Source organism: Rhinolophus sinicus, linkage group LG02 (assembly GCF_036562045.2).
Source record: "Rhinolophus sinicus isolate RSC01 linkage group LG02, ASM3656204v1, whole genome shotgun sequence".
Taxonomy (NCBI): Eukaryota; Metazoa; Chordata; class Mammalia; order Chiroptera; family Rhinolophidae; genus Rhinolophus; species Rhinolophus sinicus.
In genome coordinates this window covers 200,687,213-200,709,602 of record NC_133752.1, presented here as the reverse complement: position 1 = coordinate 200,709,602, position 22,390 = coordinate 200,687,213, and the positions used below count along the sequence as shown (strand labels likewise).

At 51.2% G+C, this 22,390-nt stretch overlaps 1 protein-coding gene and 1 long non-coding RNA gene across 4 annotated transcripts; one reads left to right on the top strand and one right to left on the bottom strand.

Moving 5' to 3' along the window:
- MAPK8IP2 (mitogen-activated protein kinase 8 interacting protein 2) lies at positions 1-9,826 on the bottom strand. 3 transcript variants are annotated; one of them, XM_019717806.2, is made up of 12 exons: positions 9,587-9,826; positions 8,499-8,604; positions 6,885-7,154; positions 6,706-6,799; positions 5,389-6,462; positions 5,025-5,100; positions 4,732-4,904; positions 4,549-4,658; positions 3,953-4,057; positions 3,765-3,835; positions 1,067-1,165; positions 1-650 (listed from the first exon to the last, which is right to left on the bottom strand). In XM_019717806.2, exons 1-12 carry the CDS (start codon positions 9,649-9,651, stop codon positions 578-580), a joined length of 2,316 nt encoding a protein of 771 aa, XP_019573365.2. In that variant the 5' UTR covers positions 9,652-9,826; the 3' UTR covers positions 1-577. The 3 variants fall into 3 exon arrangements, with proteins under 3 accessions (XP_019573365.2, XP_019573364.2, XP_019573367.2); XM_019717805.2 differs by having other exon boundaries at positions 5,389-6,612; positions 9,587-9,823; XM_019717808.2 differs by having other exon boundaries at positions 5,389-6,384; positions 9,587-9,800.
- Positions 9,827-9,909: 83 nt separating this feature from the next.
- Positions 9,910-21,558, top strand: LOC109438166 (uncharacterized). Its single transcript, XR_012494226.1, has 3 exons — positions 9,910-9,972; positions 20,543-20,642; positions 21,451-21,558. It is a non-coding gene; the product is annotated as an uncharacterized LOC109438166 (long non-coding RNA).
- The last annotated feature ends 832 nt before the right edge of the window (positions 21,559-22,390 follow it).

Genomic DNA, 22,390 nt, shown 5'->3' with positions numbered 1-22,390 from the left:
TCACACCAAGCAGACAGTTTATTCAGGTGCTGGACTGCGGGCAGTTTGCAGTGGCAAAGCGGACGCTGGTGTGGGGTCGTGGGCGGGCCCTCCTCCAGCAAAGTCTGGGGCTTGGGGTGAGCTTCAGGGACTACTAGTGTCCACAGGCCCCTCTGGGGAACCCCTCGCTGCTCCCCCCTGAGCTCCATGAGGGGCACTGTGGGGTCCCTCTCTGTCCCTGTGGCCAAGGATGGGGTGGCCCCTTGAGATTCACTATAAAAATTAAAATTCCTTTTAAATCACAGGCGAGGGGCGGGAGGGGGCCACCTGGGAGCCTGACGTCACCAGGAACCTAGAGCCTGGCTTTCCCCCACACCCCCTCCCGGCTCTGACCCCAAAGTAAAGAGCAGAGGGCAGAGTTTGCAGGCATGGAGGGGCAGGCAGACACAGAGAAGGATCAGAGGGAAGCAGCCCCTGCAGAGCAGGGAGGAGCCCTGGACAGCAGGTCCCACGCGCCCCCAATCCAGTCCTTGCCAAAGCCGCGTGGCCTGAAACACCCCAGCCCCAGTTGCACCCTGAGTGGGAGCATGGTGGGCTGCTACTCCAGGTAGATGTCCTCTGTGGGGCAGGCGTACTCCAGGTGCTCCTGGTAGTACTCCAGGAAGGCGCGGCTGAAGGAGAGAGCCGGCCACCAGCACTCAGAGTGCTGCATCGTCCGGGTCCTCGTCCCTCCCTCCCACCCACCCAACCTGCCCAGCACCCCCAGATGGCAGCCCCCAGCTGTCCTTTTCCTTACTCTCTGGCCTCAAGGCCTCACTCTTACCCCAATCCCTCACCTGCACAACGTGTCTGCAGCATTTCCACCCCCAGTATGTCCCCCCAGTTCCTGCCTCAACTTTCCAGCCACCATCTTGCTGCTCACCTACCTGCCCTCTGGCTTCTGCCCAAGCTCTCCTCCCCACTCCTGTCCCCAGTGCCCCAACCTCACGTCAAGGCTGTTTTCCCAGCCCCGCTCACCCACGGCCCTGCCTGCAGCTGCACCCCTCCCAGCCAGCCACCCCACCTTAATCCCTCGGCCCCCACTCACCCCACACTCTGGGCCACGGGCCGCATGGACTCTTGGGACACAAAGACGTGGCAGGCAAAGCGGCTGAGCAGGGGATGTTTAGTGATGAAGCCGAAATAGCTGCAAGGGAGTCGGGCACAGGGTGTCAGGGTCGCGGCCCACGCCTCAGCCCCGTGATCTGGAGCAGACGCAGGGACAGAGGCTGGGGGACAGGTGGGGACAGGAGATGTGTGGGTCCCACACTTAAAGATTCAAAGGCGCCTTTTTGGCTCTGGTCCAAACATAATGCTAGGCACCTATGAGGGGCTAGGTCTGCTCAACTGTCCACAACGGGCTGTCCAGTAGCACCTCCTTCCCCGAGCCACTGCCTGTGCCTGGACCATGGACCACAGCGAGGCCTCTCCCCTGCCTCTGTCTCAGCTGTTACGCCTTGCTTGTGTCAGCTGGAACCCTGTGCCTGCCCAGCTCCACGTGTCCTGAGCTCGACTGCAGCCCCCGATCTGTGAAACCCTCTTCCTGCAGAAGAACTTGGCTCTGTCACTTGTCTAGTCACTACCTGATTCTGCTTCTCGTATGCCTTTCACAAACCTTTCTCCTCATCCAAGGCATCAAGGAAAGTGACTCCAGACTGTCCCACAGTGTGGGACTCGAGACCCCCAGCTGTGACCAATGTGATCCATGTTGAATGGCCTGGGGTTTTGTGGTCCCTCCACAGGGGAACCAGTCTCATCGCCAGCACAGCTCGTGCTCTCCATGAATGTCAGACTCATCTCCAACACCCCAGTCAGGTAATCACCTCCACAATCACCACCCTTAGTGCCACTTACCAAGTACCAGCACCATCCTCAGCCTCTTATGTTATTAACTCACAGAAGCCTCACAACAGCTGGTGAGACAAGGCAGTTAAGGTACAGAGGGGGTTGTTAACTTACCCTAGGACACACAGCCAGTCTGTGGCAGCCTGCAATCTTAAAGGCCACCCTCCTACCTCATCCAACATTCCCAATCTTCCTACTTGACAGTGAAACGCTGTACGGGCTGCCCAGCACTGTTTCATTAGTGCCTCCTCCCTGTGAGGGGCGGGCTGTTCTGGAGTGACAAGTGGTCGGGGGTCTGGGCCAGCACAGCAGCATCTTGTGCCTCCCCCACCAACTCCTCTTCGTCTGGGACCACTCTGACTATCCTGCTCACAGGTCACCATCCAGCCTACAGGCTTGAGCTTGTAGCATCCAGTCCCCCTCTTGAGAAATAATGCTATTCTTCGTCTCCTGTTGGCAGTGCCATCCCCAGTCCACTGTCCACATGGGCTGAGGGCAACCATGCAGACCAGGTCTCGTGGTGCCAGAGCTGCCTGTTGTCTGGCTGTGCCCGGGCACTCGACCCCAGCTCTGCACACGTCAGCAGCATCTGAACAGGGTCCCGTCACACCAGTTCCATCCTCACTGGACAAGCAGCCAGCTTGGGCTCTGGCCTCCTGAGGGTCGACACTGCCCCCAGACAGCCGACAGAGCCCTCCTTATTCTCTGAACCACGAGTGTCCAGATGACACACACGGGCCTCAACCTGTCCCCAGCCCCAGCCTCAGCAGTACTGTGCTCGTCTTGCGTCCTGCGTGCCCTTGAGGACCTATGTCCACCCTGTAACCCCATCGCATCCTTTTGAGCTCCTGGGTGGCCTTGTCTATCTCTCTGGTCACCTCCTCCTATCTCCTTCTGCCAGGACACCAGGACCCAGCAGGCAGGCGTTGGGCTGGGCAGGATGCCTGGAGGCCCCACAGCTGCTGGTCACAACGCTGGTCTATCCCTCCCCTTTCATGCCTGTCCATTCTCGCTTTGCCTGGCTATGCCATTTGCCTCATGGCCGCAGTTATCTGCCTGCTCCCAACTGACACCTGCTCTCCAGATCTCTCCCACACTCCAGACCCATGGAAAAGACACCACTTCAATGTCACCACATCTACAATTGAACACTGCGTCTTCAGGCTATCAGGTCCTCCACTCCGTGCTCCTCTTGGTATGTGGGTTCCTACCAGTCCTTCACACAGATGGCATGTCAATCAGGCCAGCTCCTACCACCAATCTACCTCCTGTCCCACCTCCCAAATGTGTCCAGGACACGACCCCTGGATGACCTCAGCCACTACCTGGATCCATCATCCACTGTGCACAGTGGCCAGAGCCAGCGTGTCAACCCGACTGTCACACTCCGGCCGCATCGCCAATGGGATGAAGCTCCTTGGCATAGTCAGAAGGGCACAGGTACCCCTAGTGTCCTTCCAGCCTCATCCCAGCCACTCCCTGAGATGCAAGTGCCCTCACCTGCAGCCGTGGCTCAGCTCCCTGAGGAACACCCACCTGTCACCTACATGCTTTTCGAGCTGTGCATAGTGGATCCCAGGAGAACCCCCGGTCTCACAGGGACTCACTGGAGTCCTATACAGACGTCTACCAGACCCCTACAGATACTTCTAGCACTGACTTGTCTGGGTGTGCACCTGTCTGCCCCCAGGCCAGATAGGTACCTGTGTGATCTGTGTTTCCTGAGCCCAGAGTAGGCACCACGTGAGTGCAGGTGGGTGCCCTCAGGGTGGTGGGTTCTCTTGGGGTGGTGGGACCCTCAGGATAGTGGGGACCTCGGGGTGATGAGGACCCCGGGGTGGTAGGGACCTCAGGCTGGAGGGGACCTCAGGGTGGTGGGGACCGGGAGGTAAGGCTCTTACCAGCTGTTGCGGGGGTGGCAGCCGCAGAAGGAGATATTCTTCATCTGGAAGAAGTGGCTGCAGTGCTGGAACTAAAGCAGAGGCGGGGGTTAGAGGCAGGCTGCCGGCCACTCCTGCCAACCCTGCCGGACGTCCCCGAGTCAGACCCTCCCAAGCCTCCCCTGTGTCTCTGGCCCCCACACCCCCACCTCGGGTCCACCACTTAGACTCAGCTTGACCCCCCGCAGAGAAATCTCAAGGTCACAGGAGGCAGGAGGACGCAGGTGGACGGTCAGTTTCCGGGCAGTGGCAATCTGGGGAAAAAGCCAGAGGAGAGCAGGTCTCAGGCCCTACAGGGTCTTTCTCTCCTTGGGTGGAAATTTCCGGTCATGTCTGAAGGCTCCTGGCACTGATTCTGGAACATGTGAGCTGGGGCCTGGCCATTCGAGTGTCACACCTGCCGGTCACCTCTGAGCACTCAGCCTGCCTTGTTTCCTCTGGTCCTCCAGCCAGGCCCACGGCCTCCACTGACCCCAACCTCCTCTCTGCCTCTCCCCGTGAGCTAGACAGGGAATCTCTACTGCAGGGCTGTCCTATTTCCTACTGGAGCCACTAGCAGGTGACTCCCGGGAAGGCTCTGTGAGACTTGGTCTTGGTTTCCAGACAAGAGGACTATGAGAAAAGGGAAGGTGGAGGCCAAGAGTCCCCAAGGTGATGGGGGACGGCTTCAAGCTCTGCCCAGGCCCCTGAGTCGGGGCAAGGGGCTGCCCCTGTGGAGGTCAGGGACCCTCACCCCCAGACTGACCTTCTGCATGGCTGCACACAGGATACCATTGCCCTGGTGACAGGGCACCTCCACGGAGCCCAGGAACTGCACGTCGAAACGCTCCACCCAGCAGGGGCCGCGCTTGCTCCCTGGGGGCATAAGGGGCTGAGTCAAGGGGGGAGCGCCTGGGGTGGCAGGATGGCCCTGGACACGGGGCCTCACCCAGCAGGTCCTTGGCAGGGCCAGGCACCGCGTGTGCGTAGAAGGCGGGGAAGACCCCACGCTCGCCGGTGCGCATGTTGAAGCCGCGGGACCAGAGGTCGTCACCCTCAGCCTCCACCAGCACCGGGTCATCCACGTCTAGCTCCAGCTCATCAGGATGGCGAGGGATGAACCTGAGGTCAGGGCACAGGTGGAAGGTCAGGGGATGCACAGGACTGTCAGGCTGTGTCCCCCAGTGTCCCATAGTATCTACACTGAGGCTGGGGTCTCTGATAATGAGGGACAGGCTGTACCTGAAGACAGCCCGATGGGTCTGCTCTCGCTCCTCCCCGTTGACCAGGCAGGAAAAAAGGCCAAAGGACTCAGTGCCTGAGAGACAGGTGAGGGTCACAGATTCAGAGGGGAAGGAAAGTACTGGAAGGCCTGGCTAAGTCTTCTCCCCTCCAGGCTGCGGTGGGTTGTTCTAAGTTAGGGAGGGAGATGCAGCAGCCGCCCAGCCCCTGCACAGCCTCGGAGGGCGTAGGGAAAGCCCCAAGCCTTTTCCTGGGAATAAGAGGGCAGTGCCCAGTCCCGGCCACCCCCGGACCCTCAGGCTGCCCTGGGCGCTCTGGGGACTGCATGGGACCTGGGGCCACCCTCCTCCCACCTCCCACTCACTGGAGGACCTAGATGTACTGTTGACAAAGACGTTGAGGAACTTCTTGGAGAAGGTGAGGTCGGGGCTGTCCGGGGAGGCGCCCTCCAGGCCCTGACCACCACCCAGCAGTGCAGCCCCCGCCTCGTCCTCGCTGGCCTCGCCACCACTGTCGTCCTCACTGTCGTCGCCCAGGCCGGCGCAGCGCCGCAGGCTCACCAGCTCCAGCTGCGTGTGCTCGTCCACCACCAGCGTGTACTTGACCGCGTCGTACACCAGGGAGGCGTCCAGTGAGGCCGCGGGGCCCGCGCCCCTGCCCCCCGGGGGGCCTGCCTCGTCCTCGGCGTCCTCGTCGTCCTCGTCCTCTTCGTCCTCCTCCGAGCAGGCGGCGGAGCAGGCGCGGCCGGGGCGGGCGGTGCGGCCCGGGGCGGCCCACAGCGGAGTGATGGTGTCGCGTGTGGGATTGCTGAGGAAGAGGCAGGGCCCGGGCTGTGCGGGGCCCGGCCGGGGCGCGGGGGGCACGGGGGGTGGAGGCCCGCACAGCGTCTCCATGTCCACCAGCTCCACGCCGCCCGGGCCCATGGGATCGGGGCCTCCACCGGCCGGCGACGTGAGCTCCCCAGGAGGACGCTGCGAGGGAGACAGGCACTGGCCGGGGCAGCGGATGGGCGACGAGCCCTCAGAGATCATGCGGCTGACCAGGTTGCTGAGCAGCCAGGGCGAGTCGGCGTCCTCGCTGAGGTCCGGCTCCGACTCGGAGCCAGACTCGTACTCGCTGTTGGTGTCGTCGTGGCCCACGGGCAGGAAGGCGGGACGGCGCGGGGGCTCGCACGCGGGCTCGGGCTCGGGCTCGGGCTCGGGCTCGGGCTCCGGCTCCGAGGCCGGAGACGAGGCCTCCTCGATGGAGTTGGTGAGGTGCGAGGAGCGGCCGCTGCTGCTGCTAAGCTCCAGCTCCGTCTCAGAGATGGACGAAATCATGCGTCCCAGGCGCGCGGCTCCCACGTCCTCTGAGTCCGAGCCTGGCGAGGACAGCTCCTGGCTGCTGCACTGGCCCCCGTGGCCCCCACTGGAGCCGCTCCCCAGGTCGGCTTCGATGCCTGGGTCGGAGGAGGGCGAGGCCCCACCAGGCGCTGAGGGTCCCGTGGGCCGGTTCCCTTCGCAGTCGCAACCTGGGCCCACAGGCGACTGCTCCCTGGCCCTGCCCCTGCCAGGGCCAGCACCCGCCAGTGGGAAGGGGGCGGGTGGTTCTACGGAGCAAGGGGGGGGGGGGTGTCAGCTAGCCCACCCTCCTTCCTCCCTCCGTCCCTCCCTGGACCCCTGTGCCCCCATCACCCGCTCACCTCTGAGGGGCTCCTGGTGAGGTGAACACAGCACTGTCTCCTGCCAAGAGGCTGGAGGCACTGGGACAAAGCCTCCATTGTTGTTCAGGGAGTCCTGCAAGGTGGGGACCACAGAGCTGTGCTCAGGGGGCTCCAGCTTTCAGGGCAGGGGCCAGGCTGCGGTCAGTCTGGGTGCTCACCTGGGCTCCCAGTGCTGTCAGGTGGAGCGTGGTGGGCCGGTGCTTGTGGGGCTCCTCCAGGGAGGGGGAGGGGATCAGGGGCTCCAGGGCAGGGGCCTGGGAGTCAGGGCCTCCTCCCACCTCGTCCTCCCCTTCCCCTTCCTCCTCATCTTCCTCTTCGTCCTCCTCTTCCTCCTCTTCATTGTCATCGATCATCTCAAACTCTTGGAGGTCATCCTGGAAGGAGCAGATGGGGTGCGGCTGCTCCGAGCGCCCCAGGGAGAGGCCATCCTGCAAGAAGGGGGACACGGCAGAGCTGGGCAAGAGTGTGGCAGTGACTTAGGGTCCCAGGTGTCAGGAAAGGGGAAAGCAGGAAGCTGTAAGTCAAGGGAGAGAAATCTCCAGGTCACTCTGCTCCCCAGCAGAGCAGTTTGGTTTGTCTTTTGTTTTATTTTAATCTGCTTAAGATACATAAGGATCACTCCAGTTCTTGGTAAGAGCCCAGACTTCTAAGCCTGGGTGACAGAGATTCTCAGAGTGGTCCCATCCCAGCTGCCAGCCTCATCTTACCCCTAAACCCCATCACATTTGATACCAGCACTCTTTCCTTCAGTTTAATGCAAATTACAACCCCTGGACAGTGTTTGGTCTGTCTCCCTCACCAGCTGCAAGCTCTGCCAGGGTAACGTGTCCGTCCATACTGAGCCTTGGTGTACCCACCCGAGAACAAGACCTACCCATGGTAGACGCTCAGTAAATATTGAACAGTTCATGAAGCAAGAGACAGCAGGCAGCAGATTCACCAAGCTTGAACCAGCCTCAGCACCTCCCACACAGTTAATCCCTTCAGGGCAAGTCCTCTCCTTCATTCCCTCCTACCTCTCTGGCTCCTCTGCCCAGCTCCTGCTCTTGTCCTGTCCTCCCTAAGGGCAGGTCGTGTGTCATTCCCACTGGAAAGTCTCCCTACTGGTCAGCCCAGTTGTGTTCCCTTACCCCTCACTGCACCGGTGTCCTCGGTTGGAATCCAGTCCTTGATACTGAGGCATCCGTGGCCTCTTACCTGTCTTTCTCCCCTACTAGGTTATAACTCCTGAGGACAGGGCACACCTGTCTTGTTCTCCTCCCAAGCACCTGGAGCACCCCGCACTTGCCAAGTGGCAATTGCTCAGAAATGCTCTTGAATGAATGGGAACAGAAACATGGAGAGATGGAGAAGGAAAACAGGAGATGGGGTGGAAACGGTTTCAGGGGTGGAGACCTGAGGCAGAGCGATGCAGGTGGGGACAGGGCTGGGAAGGAGAAGAGGTGACATGGCAATTGGAAGGGGTTAGATCTTTCTGGGAAGTAATCTGAGAACAGAGGGCACCCAAAACCTAGGCATACCTCTGCTCCCCCAAGCTAGCCTGCTAATGGGGGTCAAGCAAGGACTGCTGGGGAAGGCCCTCAGTGGAGGGCCTACAGCCTGTTAGGAAGAGAGGTTTGACGTCCAGGAAGGCCTCAGGCCAAGAGGCCAAGGGGGAGGGGGCAACCAGAGGATTTCTTGTTTCAAGGTTGAGCTCAGATCCACCTTAAAACACCAAGTGAATGCTAAACAGACCCTAAGTGAGAGGGTTCTGCACCCCAGCCCCTCCCCACCTTCTCGCAGTGGTCCGAGTCGTAGCTGAGGCCCAGGCCACAGTCGTCGGTGATCTCAGACAGGTCTTCATCATCAAATTCTTCCAGACTTATGTCCTGGGGAGGCCTAGACAAGAGACCAGGTCAGAGAGCAAGGACAGGGCTCCTGAGAGAGCCAGCAACCCTGGATGCCCTGTCTGGGAGCTGGTCCTGAGGAGGGGCAAAGGGAGACCCAGCTGTTAGGCCCCATGGTCTCCATAGCCCCCAACCCAAGACCTGCATCCTGCCATCATTGTGAACCCCAAGCTCTGTGCTCCGGTGGATTCCCCCCAAAATTGGAGCTTTGAACAACCAGAGGGGCCACTTGTCCTCTCAACCCTCCTCCCAGTCCTCCTCGGGCAAAGCCAGCAAGCAGCCTCTAATGCCTCCATGCTACCTCCAGGCCCCTCTGGGTCACAGCGTCAGTCTCAGGGGAGTCAGGCTGAGCAGAGCAGGGGGGAGGGGAAGCTGAAGCTGCAGCAGTGGGGGGAGGGGGAGTCGAGCCTGTTCTGGGAGCAGTTTGGCCACTTTGTCTCCCCTCTGCAGCCCAAGGCAGGCCTACACCCAGAGGTCCAGCCCTGTCCCCACCACGATCCCTTCCCCCAGGGTTCCAGGCTGATTCTAACTCTCCCTCCCTGAGTACTACAGGCCAGGCCTCTAACGGAGGAGAGGCCCAACAAGGCCAAAAGGACACTGCCAAGCACAGAGGGTGTGCTCAGTGTCCTGCCCGGCAGGGTGCCCCTCAGAGGCTGGGCCCAGGACCTCCACCCTTGAAGGGTCAGCTTGCTCAGGCTGGGTGCGGCACTGGATCCCAGCAGGAAATGGGGGCGGGGGGCTGTCACTGGGGATGGAGAAGAATAAGGGGACAAAAATGGAGAGACCCTGAACAGAGGGGTGGGGGTGGGGAGCAGGAGTCAGAGGCCTCTGGACCAGAGAGAGGCCTGGGGCTTGGGTCCCCAAAGGCGATGGGGGTGGGGCGGCAAGGCGGGTTGGAGGAGTCTGGAGACTGGTCAGATTGGGGACTGCAGGAACGGAAGGGCCTGCCAGGGCCCGGAGCGCCCAATGCGTACCTGCAGCCCGGCGGCGACAGCGAGTGGAAGGTGGAGAGAGAAAACATCTCCGCGCGGTCCGCCATCTTCTCCGGGGAGAGGCCGCCGGCTCGGCGGGGGAGGGGCAGAGCCTCGGCCCCGCGTCCGTCGTCGCTCCCCCCTCGGTCCTCCGCCCTCCCCAGTTCACCTCGTGACACGCCCTGCGACACCCCGCCCGCCGACACACCTCGACACCCTGCAGGACACCGCGGCAGCGAGCGGGACGCCGCAGGGGGAGGGGAGGAGGGGAGGAGGATCCGTGAGGGAGGAGACAAGGGAGGGGACAGGGAAAGGAGGGGGCATGCGGGGAAGCTGGTTGGAGGAGAGAAGATGGTTTGACTGAGAGGCTCTGGTTGGGGAAAGATCGGGTGCGTGGTTTGGTGAGAAGCGGATTGGCGGGGGTGGGGGATCAGGTTCGTGTCCAAGAGGGTCTGCGGGTGAGGACAGATGAGAGTGACAGCTTTAAGTGAGGAACCTGCGGTGGGGAAGTGGGAAGAAGGCAGCGGTCTGGGTTCTCACACCTCTGGTTAACTGGGGTTTTTTGGGGGAGGGGCTCGTGGAGGGTTGGGTGCGGCCCCAGGAGCTGCACTGACGTCTCAAGGAATCAGAAGACTTAGGGTCTCAAGCCTCGTTTCCAAGTGACAGGTCGAGTCTAGGCAGTGAGTGGAAAGGGGCTGGGGGAGCTGTCCGCCTGAGGGTGCTGAGCGGGGCTGGGGGAGCTCTCCTCCTTTGGGTGCTGACTGGGTTTGGGGGAGCTGTCCGCCTTAGGGTGCTGAATGGGCCTGGGGGAGCTGTCCGCCTTAGGGTGCTGAATGTGCCTGGGGGAGCTGTCCGCCTTGGGGTGCTGAATAGGGTTGGGGGAGCTGTCCGCCTTAGGGTGCTGAGCGGGGCTGGGGGAACTGTCCCACAAAAGGTGCTGACCAGGGCTGGATATGGAGTGGGCCATAAAAAGGATCCCGAGTGGGGCTAAAACTGAACTTTCAGCACACAGTACAGACTACGCAGGCCAGAGAGAGGTACTGATAGGCACGGGGTGACGTCCTAACCCTGAGGCTGTGTTCAATTAATTGGGAAAACTTTCTCAAGCTCCAACTATGTGACTGGCTCTGTTTAGGGTATGAACTGTGTGGCTGATATTGGGCTCAAGAGTCAGATTCTGTCAGAGTCAGCTGCCTTTGGAGGCAGGGAAGGACAGGTCTCAGCTATGAGCACAATTGATAAAGGTTGGAGGGGCAGGTTAGAGAGACTATGGAGATTTGAAGAAAGCAGGAGGCTGGAGTTTCAACAAGAATGCAATGAAATTATCCTTTTTTCATTTGATGGAATTTATGTGCCCTGACATTTCTTTGTAAATTATTTCTGTGGAAAATCATTTCTGAGGGACAGAGGAGACACTTGAGTGATAAATGTCTGGAAACTACAGGGCTGAGGAGCTCATGCACGCTGGAAAGAGCAGCATACTCTTTGGGTGGCGATCATTCCAGTCAGAGAGAAGGCCTATGGCCAAGGGCAGATCATGCCATGTTTTGTGCCCCAAACACAATCTACATTTTATCTCAATTACAATGTTTTCCTACAAATGGCATTTATTAGTTTATGTTTCCCTCCCTAATGAGTGAGAGCTGCAGAAGAGCAGAGACACTAACTTATCCATTTTGAACCTCCAAGCTCCAACCACAGAGCCTGGCACAAAGTAGGTGCTCAGAAAATATGTGAATAAATGAATGAATGGGAGGACTTAAGGGTTCTTCCAGGTCTAGGGCACTAAGTTCTTGTCAATAGGAGGAGCACAAAGAATATTCCCAATTCCTGAGATTCGTGGAGTCTGGACATATTAACCACCCCCTGTCTATCCCCCACAAAACTCCAGATCTCTTCCCAGAATTCCGAATTTGGCCCCAACTTCCCAGATTTTCTTTTGATCCTGAATCTTGTCATCAAACCGGTTAATGTGGACATCCACATACATCCAACACCCTTGTCAGTCAGTTCCTTAACTTCTGATCAGCCAATGGTCTTTGACTCTCAACTCTAGTGACCTCTCCCATAAAGAGTCTCAAGATTTTTCTCCCCCTGGATCTGCACCAACCTTGAAGCCTTATATTCCTAAATCCCATCTCAGATCAGTCGCTCCAGAACCCTCCTGAAGGCTTTTCCCTTCCTTCCTTATCAGATGATTTGCCCCCAGATTCCAGGAATATAAAGGCCATAAAGTGGGGGCTTCCACCTCCCGTTTTATCTGTGAAGTCTTTCATCTGTCCCAAAGCACAGCTAGGTCACCAGTCTTAGGGTCTGAGCAACTCTTGTACCAATCTTCATCTTCCCATCAGTTTTTTGAACAGGGGCAAGTTATCCAATCCTGTGGACCTCAGTTTCTTCATCTGTGCACTGATGCTATGAGGATCCTATGGAATGGCATGCGAAAAGTCAAGGCACGGGCCCTGCCTCTCATTCATGATCGTTCAATGTCCCTCCTCCCCCTGATCCTTGCACTGGGACCCACCTCCTCCCAACCCCTCAGCACTCTGCTCCTTCCAGCTCAGGGACACATTGATAAAAAGGCAAACTCTCTTTCTTGAAAGGGTCTATGCTCCTTACATCTTGCACATTTCATCAAAGTTACATGTGCTACCTCATGTGAACCTCACATATCCTTCTATGGATAAAGGATGTATGGTCCACAGGGAGACGTCCTTCCTTCCCCCAGCTTGTGGGCCCACGTACTCTGGTTTCCCTCCTGCCTTCCTGACCACCCATGGCCAGTGTCCTTCCTGACTCGGCTTCCTTCACTTAAATGAGAAGTCAAGATGTTTTAACTACCATTTTAATACTTTGGTTTGTGCTATGGTCCACTAATGGTATGGACAGTTAGCACAAAACACAAAACTGACTGGACCTATATGGGAAAATTGGAATAGCAACAGAGTTTCAGCAATCCTGACCACAGACCAATCCTAAGAAGTCAGAGGACATTTTCTGACAATTTTCTCATGGATTAGAAAATAAATAAATGCAAACTATCTGTCTTTTATTCCACTCATACAGCATAGAAATCACACACACAAAATAAAAATGCCAATAGCTAAAACTGAACAGAACTATATAATGAAAATGAAAAGCTTAAGAGCTGTATCTCGTTGGGAAAGCTGTCATAACCACTTCACACCTCCTGAATCTTGATTTGAAGCATCCAATTCTCTGATCAGCGCCTCTTATTTTTCTTGTTTTCTTACTCTGTTACCATGATACCCACAATTCTTTGACTCCATAAGAAACTTGTTCTTGTTACTATTGCTGTGTAGCTAATTACTGCCAAATTTAGTCAAGTAAAACAAATATTTTACTCTGCTTACAGTTTTGGGGCCATACATTCAGGAAGGACTCCCACGGAAAGTTCTTGTCTGGGGTTTCACCTGGGGTTTGGCTGCAGCCAGAGGTCAGCTGTGCTGGATATCCAAAACGGCTCACTCACAAGGTTGGCAGTTGATAATGTTGAGTGGGAAATCCACTGGGGCTGTCGAGCAGCACCAACACCTGGCCTCTCCAGCATGGTGGTCTCAGGGTAGTCTGGCTTCCTACATGATGGCTGGCTTCCCCCAGAGTGAGTGTTGCAGGAGGGCCAGCTGGGAGGTGCATGGTCTTTCTGATCTAGCCTTGGAAGTCATATGACATCACTTCTGCCATACCTATGGTCAAAGCCGTCACATGCCCATCCAGATTCAAGAGAGAGGTTACACGTCACCTCCCAATGGGAGGTGTGTCAGAGAATTTGGGGTCCATGTTATAAAGCCACCACAGATCTCCATTCCATTGATCCCCTCACTTTTTTATTGTCCATTCAAGTCCCTCTCTTGAGACCAACACTCTCTCTGGCACCAGCAACTTCTCTTCTGTATCATTTCCATCAGCAAATGAGCATAATCTAGTATTAAAATAAATAGTATATCCTCATCTCTGTTCGTATAAGGAATCCAAAGTCATGGGGTTTATGCTTTTATGCGTTAAAAGAAAGGATAATTTCTAAAAAGTCCTTCTGGTTTAAGAAAGCAATCTCACAAATAGTTATACCTTTCAGAAAACAGACTTCTACCAATGAGGAGAACTATTACAACAATGAATCGGAGTTGAAGTTTTTTAAAGGGATTGTTACTATTAGGAATTTGTAACAATGTCTGAGACCTAAATGTCTTAGAAGACTCCTTCATATAAAGTATACATGCAAAGACAGTAATTGAATACAGAACAAAATGGACATTTTCACAAAAGTCTGCACTGGACCAGTGTCATAGTCCCAAATAGGACTGCACTGGGGACTTGACAAAAATTAGCCCTCTGACATATGAATCCTAGAGACTTTTCTGTTTACTGTGACAAGTGCAAAAGGAACACCCCAGCAAAGCATTCCAGGAAATACCAGGCTGGGGAATGTTTGGCGAGAATGGCTTCTCAAGTTCCCCTAGTCCCTCCCAGAATGAGCTGAAGTTGGTGGCTGTGGTGCTCTGCCTGACCAGGGAGAGGTTCTGGTATGATGTGGAAGGCCCCAAGGACAGGTTTACCAGGACTCTTACACCACACTCTTGTTGCCCTGGAATTCTAGTATAATTACCTTATTCGGTCAACAGAACTACCTTTATCAAGCTATGTCCCCTGGACCTAACATCTGAGTCCTGGTACAATCTTGTTACATAGATGACAGGTTAGATAATAATGATCAGACAGCTGGCAAGATGGCACATCTTCCCTTCCCTGCCTCACTTTCTCACCTGCCCACCTGTATTTCCTGCACCTCCAAATAAATTACTTGCACTTGAATCCTTGTCTCAGCCACGACTTCTGAAAGAATACAATCTCAGGCACCCTCTTAATTATGACACCCACGTTACACTTAACAAATCCTAAAGTTAATCACTATCCCAGTGCTCTTCCTGAAAAATACAGGACCCTAGAGGAGTTTAACTCTATTTACTCCAGTCCCAACTTAAATTCTGTTACTATGTATTTAATTTTTTCTTTTAAAGACCAACAAGGAATTGTTATTGTTCGCTTTAAACAGCCAATGTTTACTCAGATTTACCTAAATGCTCACCTCTGTGTTCTTCATTATTTCTTGCATCTCAGACCTTCCACTTTCCTTTTGCCTGAAATTCTTTAAATTTTTCTTTATTGAGAGCTGTGGGTGCTAAACTCCCAATTTGTCTAAAAATGTCTTTATTTTCCCCTGACTCCTGAAAGATACTTTTATTGAATATAGATAGTTGTTCCCACCATCTCAAAGGCATCATTCCACTGCCTTTCTCTGAGCTGCCCGTTGCTATGAGAAGTCACCTTCAGTCTCTGCTCTCTTGAAGATCACTGCCCTGTACTCTCCAGCTGCATTTAGAACTTCTTTCTTTTGTCTTTGGTGTTCTGGCATTCCAGTGCAGTGTATCTAGGTGTGGGTTTATTTTTCTGCCTGAAGCTCACTGAGCTTCTCAACTGTACAGGTGTCTCTTTCAGCAGTTTAGAAATTTCACAATGATGATCTCTTCAAAGGTTGCCTCTGCTCTGTTCCATCTGGTTGCCTTCTGGTTCTCCAATTTGCATCACAGTGGACCTGCTTGTTCTAGCCTCCATATCGCTCAACTTCTCTTTCATGTTCTCCATCCCTATGTCTTTCCAGGCAATCTTTAGGATAATTTATTCATATTTCTTTTTTAGTTCACTAATTCTCTTTTCAGTTGTTTATAATCTGTTGTTAGGGCTGTATACTGAGTTTTAAAGTTAAGTGAAATTAAAATTCAACTAAATTAAAACTTCCACTTTAGACTTCCATTGGGAACTTTTCAAACTGCTTGATTATTCTTTAAACTTATTTAAGTGTGTTTTTCCAGGACCCATCAGCTCTAAGTCAAGTAGTTGTTTCAATCTAGTTGTAGAGGGCGCAGCTCACAGTGGCCCATGTAGGGATGGAACCAGCAACCCTGGCGTTACGAGCATTGCACTCTAACCAATTGAGCTAACCGGCCGCCCTTGATTATTTGTAAATTCTTAGTTTCTGCACATATTTTCAACCTTGCTTTGACTACTTTAATTCTATCGGACGTAGGCATTTTATAATGCTTCATAATTCCACTATCTAAGATGTGCTCTGTGGTTACTGCTGGCTTGCTCTCGTTTCCTCATTATCTTGCTGCTTAATTACTTTTTTAAAACTTAGAGATGCTTGTTAATCTCAGACTTATATTTATGGGAAACTCTGAGGCCTAGGACGAAGGTGGGTACCTTCAGAAAGAACTTGTGTTTGCTTCAACTGGTCACATGGTAATGGTCACATTATGAACCTGAGATCACTCTATATTCAATGTCTCCTTGAAGGTTTCTTGGACCATCTGAGCAGCCAACCCATGTGAGGGCCAGCTTCTTGTTCTAAATTTTCAACCTCTCTTTTACACACACACAAACTTGTCACTTTGCCCCCAAATTTGAAAGTCAATTTTCTTTTAGTCCCTAAATGACAGAGTACGTCTCTAATTCACCTTTATACTGAGCATTTGCCCCTTTTAAGTCCAAGCTTTGTAGAGCATTGGTCTCTCACTAGACTGTCCTCTTGGAGCAGGCTCTGTGACTTGTCTCTGTTCTCTACATCTCAAAGGCCACCTATTCATTTCCTAGGGCTTCCATTAAAAAGTACCACTAACTTGGTGGCTTAAGACAACAGGATTTTATTCTCTCACAGTTTTGGAACCTAGAAGCCCAAAATCAAGGTCTCGGCAGGGCCACGATCTCCCCAAAGGCTCCAGGAGAGACACACTCCTGCCTCTTCCTAGCTTTTAGTGGTTGCTAGCTGTCCTTGGCTTATCGAGGCATCACTACAATTTCTGCCTCCATTGTCACATGACCTTCTTCCTTATGCTTCTGGGTCTGTATCCAAGTTTCCCTCTTCTTATAAGGATAACAGTCATTGGATTGGATCCACTTTTACGGCCTAATCTGAACTAATTTCATCTGCAAATACCTTATTTCTAAATAAGGTCACATCCTGAGGTTCTGGGTGGCTATGAATTGTGGGGGGGGGGGGATACCATTCAACCCAGCATAGGCTATAAAACCCTAAGTCCAAGTACTCTCAGTTCACCAAATGCCTCTGATCATAAGCACATGCAATGCTCCATTAGCCCCTCTGGGTTCCTATCTTATTTAGTTCTTTATTTTCTTACTAGATCATCAATGATTTTAGAAAACGCTTTTTTAGAAAACAGTTTATCCTGGATTTTAACTGTTTTCAGCAGGAGGTTCTATGTAGAAATCAGTTTGTTATATCACATCGCCATTCATTATATGAAGCTACAACATAAGACTAGCGCAAGGCAAGTAATGAATTATGTGTCAATTTCCCTTATAAGCACGTACACAAATGTTCAACAAAATATTAGCTAATGAAATTCAACAGTTTATTTTTGTAAATGCATTCTGATCACATGGAGTTCAACACAGAAATCCAAGGATGTCTCAACCTCCCACTTTCACTTTCAAAGATAATCCAACACATTCATGGACTAGGAAACAAAAATTGCATGATCATCGTCATAGATGTGAATTTTATACGTTCAACAATTACGAGTTCTTAAAATGGCTTCTAGTCATTATGGAGTAACAACTACAGGACTTTGCCTACCTCCAAAAGGCGGGGGAACAGAAAACTGGACAAAATAAAGGCAGCAAGTATTTTCAGATGCTGGACAAAGGACAGCACAGGGCTGTGGTCCCTGAGAGAAACAAATGACACAAAGCCTCTAATCATCCTGGTTTTCCATGCGGGGCCATTTCCAGACTGCAGTACAGGGACGGCAGTCCACTCAGAGTGTGGAAGTCTTAGAAGACAGAAGTCAGAGTTGGGGGAGGCCCAGGTATTTGGAACTTTCAGATAAGAATACTGGAGGGGTGTCTGGATAGCTCAGTTGGTTAGAGCATGATCTATGAACAACAGGGTTGCCGGTTCCATTCCCACATGGGATGGTGGGCTGCACCCCCTGCAACTAAAAGTTGAAAACAGTGACTGGACTTGAGCTGAGCTGCGCCCTTCACAACTAGACTGAAGGACAATGACTTGGAGTTGATGGGCCCTGGAGAGACACACTGTTCCCCAATATTCCCCAATAAAATTAAAACAAACAAAAACAGGATACTATTTTTTAAATAGGTACTGGAGAGAAGGTATCTATTCAAAGAAAGAATTTCAGAAATCTACAATAGGATCCCCCTAGTTTTGGTAAACACTAAGTTGTGTTTGTGTGGAATACAATTCTATAAGGCTGGATAAAGAAAAACTATTGGGGAACTGTAAGCTGGAAATTCCCAGAGCTTGTGTAGGACTGGGAGACATTCGAGATCCAATAGCTAAGTGGTGGGACCATGTGGAACAGCTGGCACATTCAGTGGGGCTAAACTCGCCCCAGAGTAAAAGTCGCTTTAGACCGACGCTAACAAAGTTTTAAATCCTCAAAAGAATCAAGATGACCCACAAGAAACTTAACTGACTGCCAAAACCAACTTCAATGCTCTTTACAGGAGAATAACAAAACCCAGGCATTCATGTCCTGCATCTACTAATAATCATAATTAATAACAATAAATACTAGAACTGCAATGAAGCAGGAACAACCTGGAGGGAAGAAAACCAGTCAAAATAGACTCAGACAAGACAGAAATGATGGAATTAACAGACATGGACTTTAGAACAGCTATTATAAATATACTCGTGGATTTAAAGAAAACATGAACATAGTGAGCAAGAAATGGAAGACATAACAATGAAGACCCAAATGGAACTTTGAGACATGAAAAATGCAGTAGATGCAATGAAAAATTTACCAGATGGGATTAACAGTAGATTAAACACCAAGGAAGAAAAGATCGGTAAACATGAAAACAGAGTAATAGAAACTATCAAAATTGAAATAGAGAGGGGAAAAAGGACTGAAAAAAATTTACAAAGCCTCATTGATCTTTGCAAACAATATCAAGCAGTCTAAAAACTGTGTAACTAGAGACACAAAGGGTCAGCAAAAAAAGTATTTCCAGAAATTATGGCAGAAATTTTTCCAAATTTTTTGAAAACTATAAATCCACAGGTCCAAAATACTCAACAAGTCCCAAGCAGGATAAACACAAAATAAACCACTTCAAAGCACATAATAGTGCTGAAATTAGTCATAACAAAAATATTAAGAACAGCCAGGGGGGAAAAGACATACAAATCAGGAAACAAAGATAAGAATTTTTTGCTGATTTTTCCTTAGAAACAATGCAAACCATAATAAATGGAATGGCATCCCTAACCTGCTGAATGGAAAAAATGTCACCCTAGTATTCCATATGCGGTAAAAATGTCAAAGTGAAATAAATACAGTTTCAGACAAACAAAATCTGAGATCATTTTTCAGTACGATATTGCAGAACAAGGAACATTAAAGTAAGTTCTTCAGAATGAAAGAACACACCTGAAGCCAACCGGGGTCTACACAAAGGGATGAAGAGGCCTGAGGGTAACCCTAAAAGACTTTCACTCATGTTTGAATTTCTTTACAATATAATGGCTGTATACATTTAAAAAATCAGCAATGTATTATACAGTTTAAAACATGTGTAAGTAAAACATAACAACGGCACAAAGGGTGGGAAGGATAAATGGAAATATACAGTTGTAAGGTTCTTACATGTGAGACAGTATATTATTTGCTAAAAAGTCATACTATAAACCCTAGAGAAAACACTTTAAAATCACAAAGAGACATAGCTAATTAGATAAGAATGGAGATAAAATGAAATACTAAAACATATTTGATTAATACAAAAGAAAGCAGAAAGAGGGGAAATGGAACAAAGGTAAAGATGGGACAAATATAAAACAAATAGCAAGAATTCCCAAGTTAAAAACCTTCCCACAAAGAAAATTCCAGACCCAGATTGCTTTACTGGTGAATTCTAACAAACATTTAAGGAAGAAATAATACCAATTCTCCACAAACCCTTTTAGAAAATAGGAGGGAACACTTCCCAACTCATGTTGTGAATCTAGAATTAGTAATTGTGAAAATTTTGGAAAAAGCTGTGTCGCCAAAGAAACTACAATTGTAGTTTGCCAAAGCCCGTGACTATTCGATTCCTAAAATTAATCCCTACAGAAGCCAGGAAGCACTGAATCCTCCAGGAAGGGTATGCTCTGCAGTGCCCTTCTCAGTGAGGACACCAAACATGACAGACAAAACATCCCAGAGGACAGAGCCGGAGCTGTCAAAACAAGGAACTTTATGTCCCGCCAGGGAAGGGGTCTTCACTGTGCATCTCAATAGGATTGGGAGATTGCCACAGACAAGAGACTGTTATGTGTGCCCCATGTTTCTTCTTGGTGTTTATCCTGTTCTTACTTTCTCATTGTATGTTTGGGACACATAAAATATTTTCCCATCTAGGTTGGCTCAGGTGGTTGGAGCGCCATGCTCCTAACGCCGAAGTCACCGGTTCGATTCCCACATGGGCCACTGAGCTGCGCCCTCTACAGCTAAGATTGTGAACAACGGCTTCCCTGGAGCTGGGCTGCTGTGAGCAGCGGGAGGTCGGCATGAGCTGCTACAGGCCGCTGTGTGCTGCCATGAGCGGCCAGTGGCCAGCGTGAGCCGCTGTGAGCTGCCGACTGACTGACTGACTGACGACCAACTGCCTCCATGGGCAGGGGGAGGGGGAAGCGCAAGGCTCATAACACCAGCATGGGCCAGGGAGCTGTGTCCTACACAACTAGACTGAGAAACAGCAGCTTGAACAGGAGTGGTGGAGGGAGGAGGTGGAAGAAAGGGGGGAATATTTTCCCATCTATAAATCACTGGATTTAAAAACTATTCTACATTATGTTGGCAGGACAAGTAACATTATCTTTTCGTTATTAAATCACTGGCCCACAAGGATCTACACACGGACCTTCTGGAACAAACTGCATAGAACTCAGAGGACCTAGACTTTGAGCTGCAGGGAGCTTTTACAAATGGTCTCCCTTAAGGATAAGGTGAGCGTGCTCCACAGAGAGGAAAAAGAGTGCGTGGAGATAGGGATTGTCAGAGGAGTGGACTTGGCAGACGCTGCTAGCACTCTCCCAATATTTGTTCTCCCATCCCCCATAATTTGAGTCCCCGACTTTCACTCATCCGTTTAGCCCTCTAACATAAATACATTCTGCAGTCTCCCGTGCAGCTATTGGCATGTGGCAGCTGCCAGGTACACTCTCCCTTAAGAGACTGCGAGCACAAGACATTCCATCTTCGTATCCAGCCCATCCTTATCCCTCCCCGCTGGCTAAAAACCGGACATGCTTATTGGAGCAGCCATCATGAAGTAGCCTTGGGAATGCAGGGCCTAAAGGCAGAACAAGATGAAGGATACTCCGGGTCCTTGAGGACTCCACGTAGCATAGCCTCCATTCTAGCCAGGGCTGCTCCCCTAAACTCCAACAGGAGACAAATAAACGTACCTCGTGTCCCCTGCCTCAGGCTGCACAGTGGCTCACTGCGCACCACCAGGGGTCGCCCTTGTTCAAACATACACAGCCTCACGAATATTCCCCTTTTGCTTAAAAGTCTGTTATTCTTGGTTTTAGGGATTGTGGTCAAATAGTATCCGAATTGCTAGAGTACAAATTGAGTTTGGAGAGAAATCGGGCAATATTTCATAAAACTGAAAATGTGCACGTCCTATGATCCTACAGGGTATGCTATAGCAGTGATTCTCAAAACGGTCGGCGGACGCTGCAGTCTCCAGAGGTCAAGGTGGAAATTACTCGTGTAACACTAACGTGCCATTTTCCTTCCGCTGTGCAGGGACGGTGCAAAAGGCATGGTGTGCACAACTGCTGGCTGCTTCATACTGACAGAGGCTGTGGCCCCAAATGGCGGCAGTCATCAAACTCTTCATTGCCAGATGCTGGGGGTGGGGGTGGGGGTGGGGCAGTTTCACTTAAGAATTTCCTTGATGAAGCAATTAAAGTCATTGTGTTGTCTTGACACTTAATTCTTAATATTCAGGGTGCTGAAACAAAGCACTGGATGCTTAAGTACAATGGCTGTCACAACTCATTACACAATTGTTTAAGTTGGCAGCTGCACTAGTCACTTTTTTCAAGAAACACTATTTTTACTTTAAAGAAAACTGACAAACTCTGGTTATTCTGACTTGGGTATTTGGCAGAAACTGTCTCAAAAATGAAAAAGAGTGAGCATGTCACTCAAGGAAAACAACAAATCGTATTTGTTGCCAATGATAACATTTGAGCTTTGAAGCAAAAATTAGAATTTTGGAAAACCTGTGTTCATCAGCATGAGCTTCAAGTTTCCCAATATTTAAATCGTTTTCTGATGAGATTGTTGGTGATATTAACAAGTGTAATTTTTTGATATATAATAAAACGTGTCAAAATTTAGAAGATCTATATAACTCAGTGAACCAGTATTTTCCAAATGACTGATGAATGCATGATGCTTCAGAATTATTCATGAGCAGGAGGCCCATTCAGCATTCGAGACAGACCAGTGGATTTTAATTCCAGAAAACAGCCCACTGATCAGGATTCAAATTCCAAATTGCAACTAACCAGTAAGAAACTGCTTCTTGTCCAGGCTTGGCGTGGCATCAACAAACATTCAGTATCTGAAAAAGCTACTGAAAACACTTCCAAATACACGTCTGTGTGAGGCTGGATTTTCTTCATGTATTTCAACCTAAACAACATATTGGAAGAGGCTGAGTGCAGACATGGGGAAC

Coding starts and splice junctions, on each gene's coding strand:
- MAPK8IP2 (XM_019717805.2), bottom strand. CDS start 9,651: ATGGCGGACCGCGCGGAGATGTTTTCTCTCTCCACCTTCCACTCGCTG. Junction 6,800..6,884: donor TGACAGCACTGGGAGCCCAG/GTGAGCACCCAG, acceptor CCCACCTTGCAG/GACTCCCTGAACAACAATGG. Junction 3,836..3,952: donor GTCTAAGTGGTGGACCCGAG/GTGGGGGTGTGG, acceptor CCTCTGCTTTAG/TTCCAGCACTGCAGCCACTT.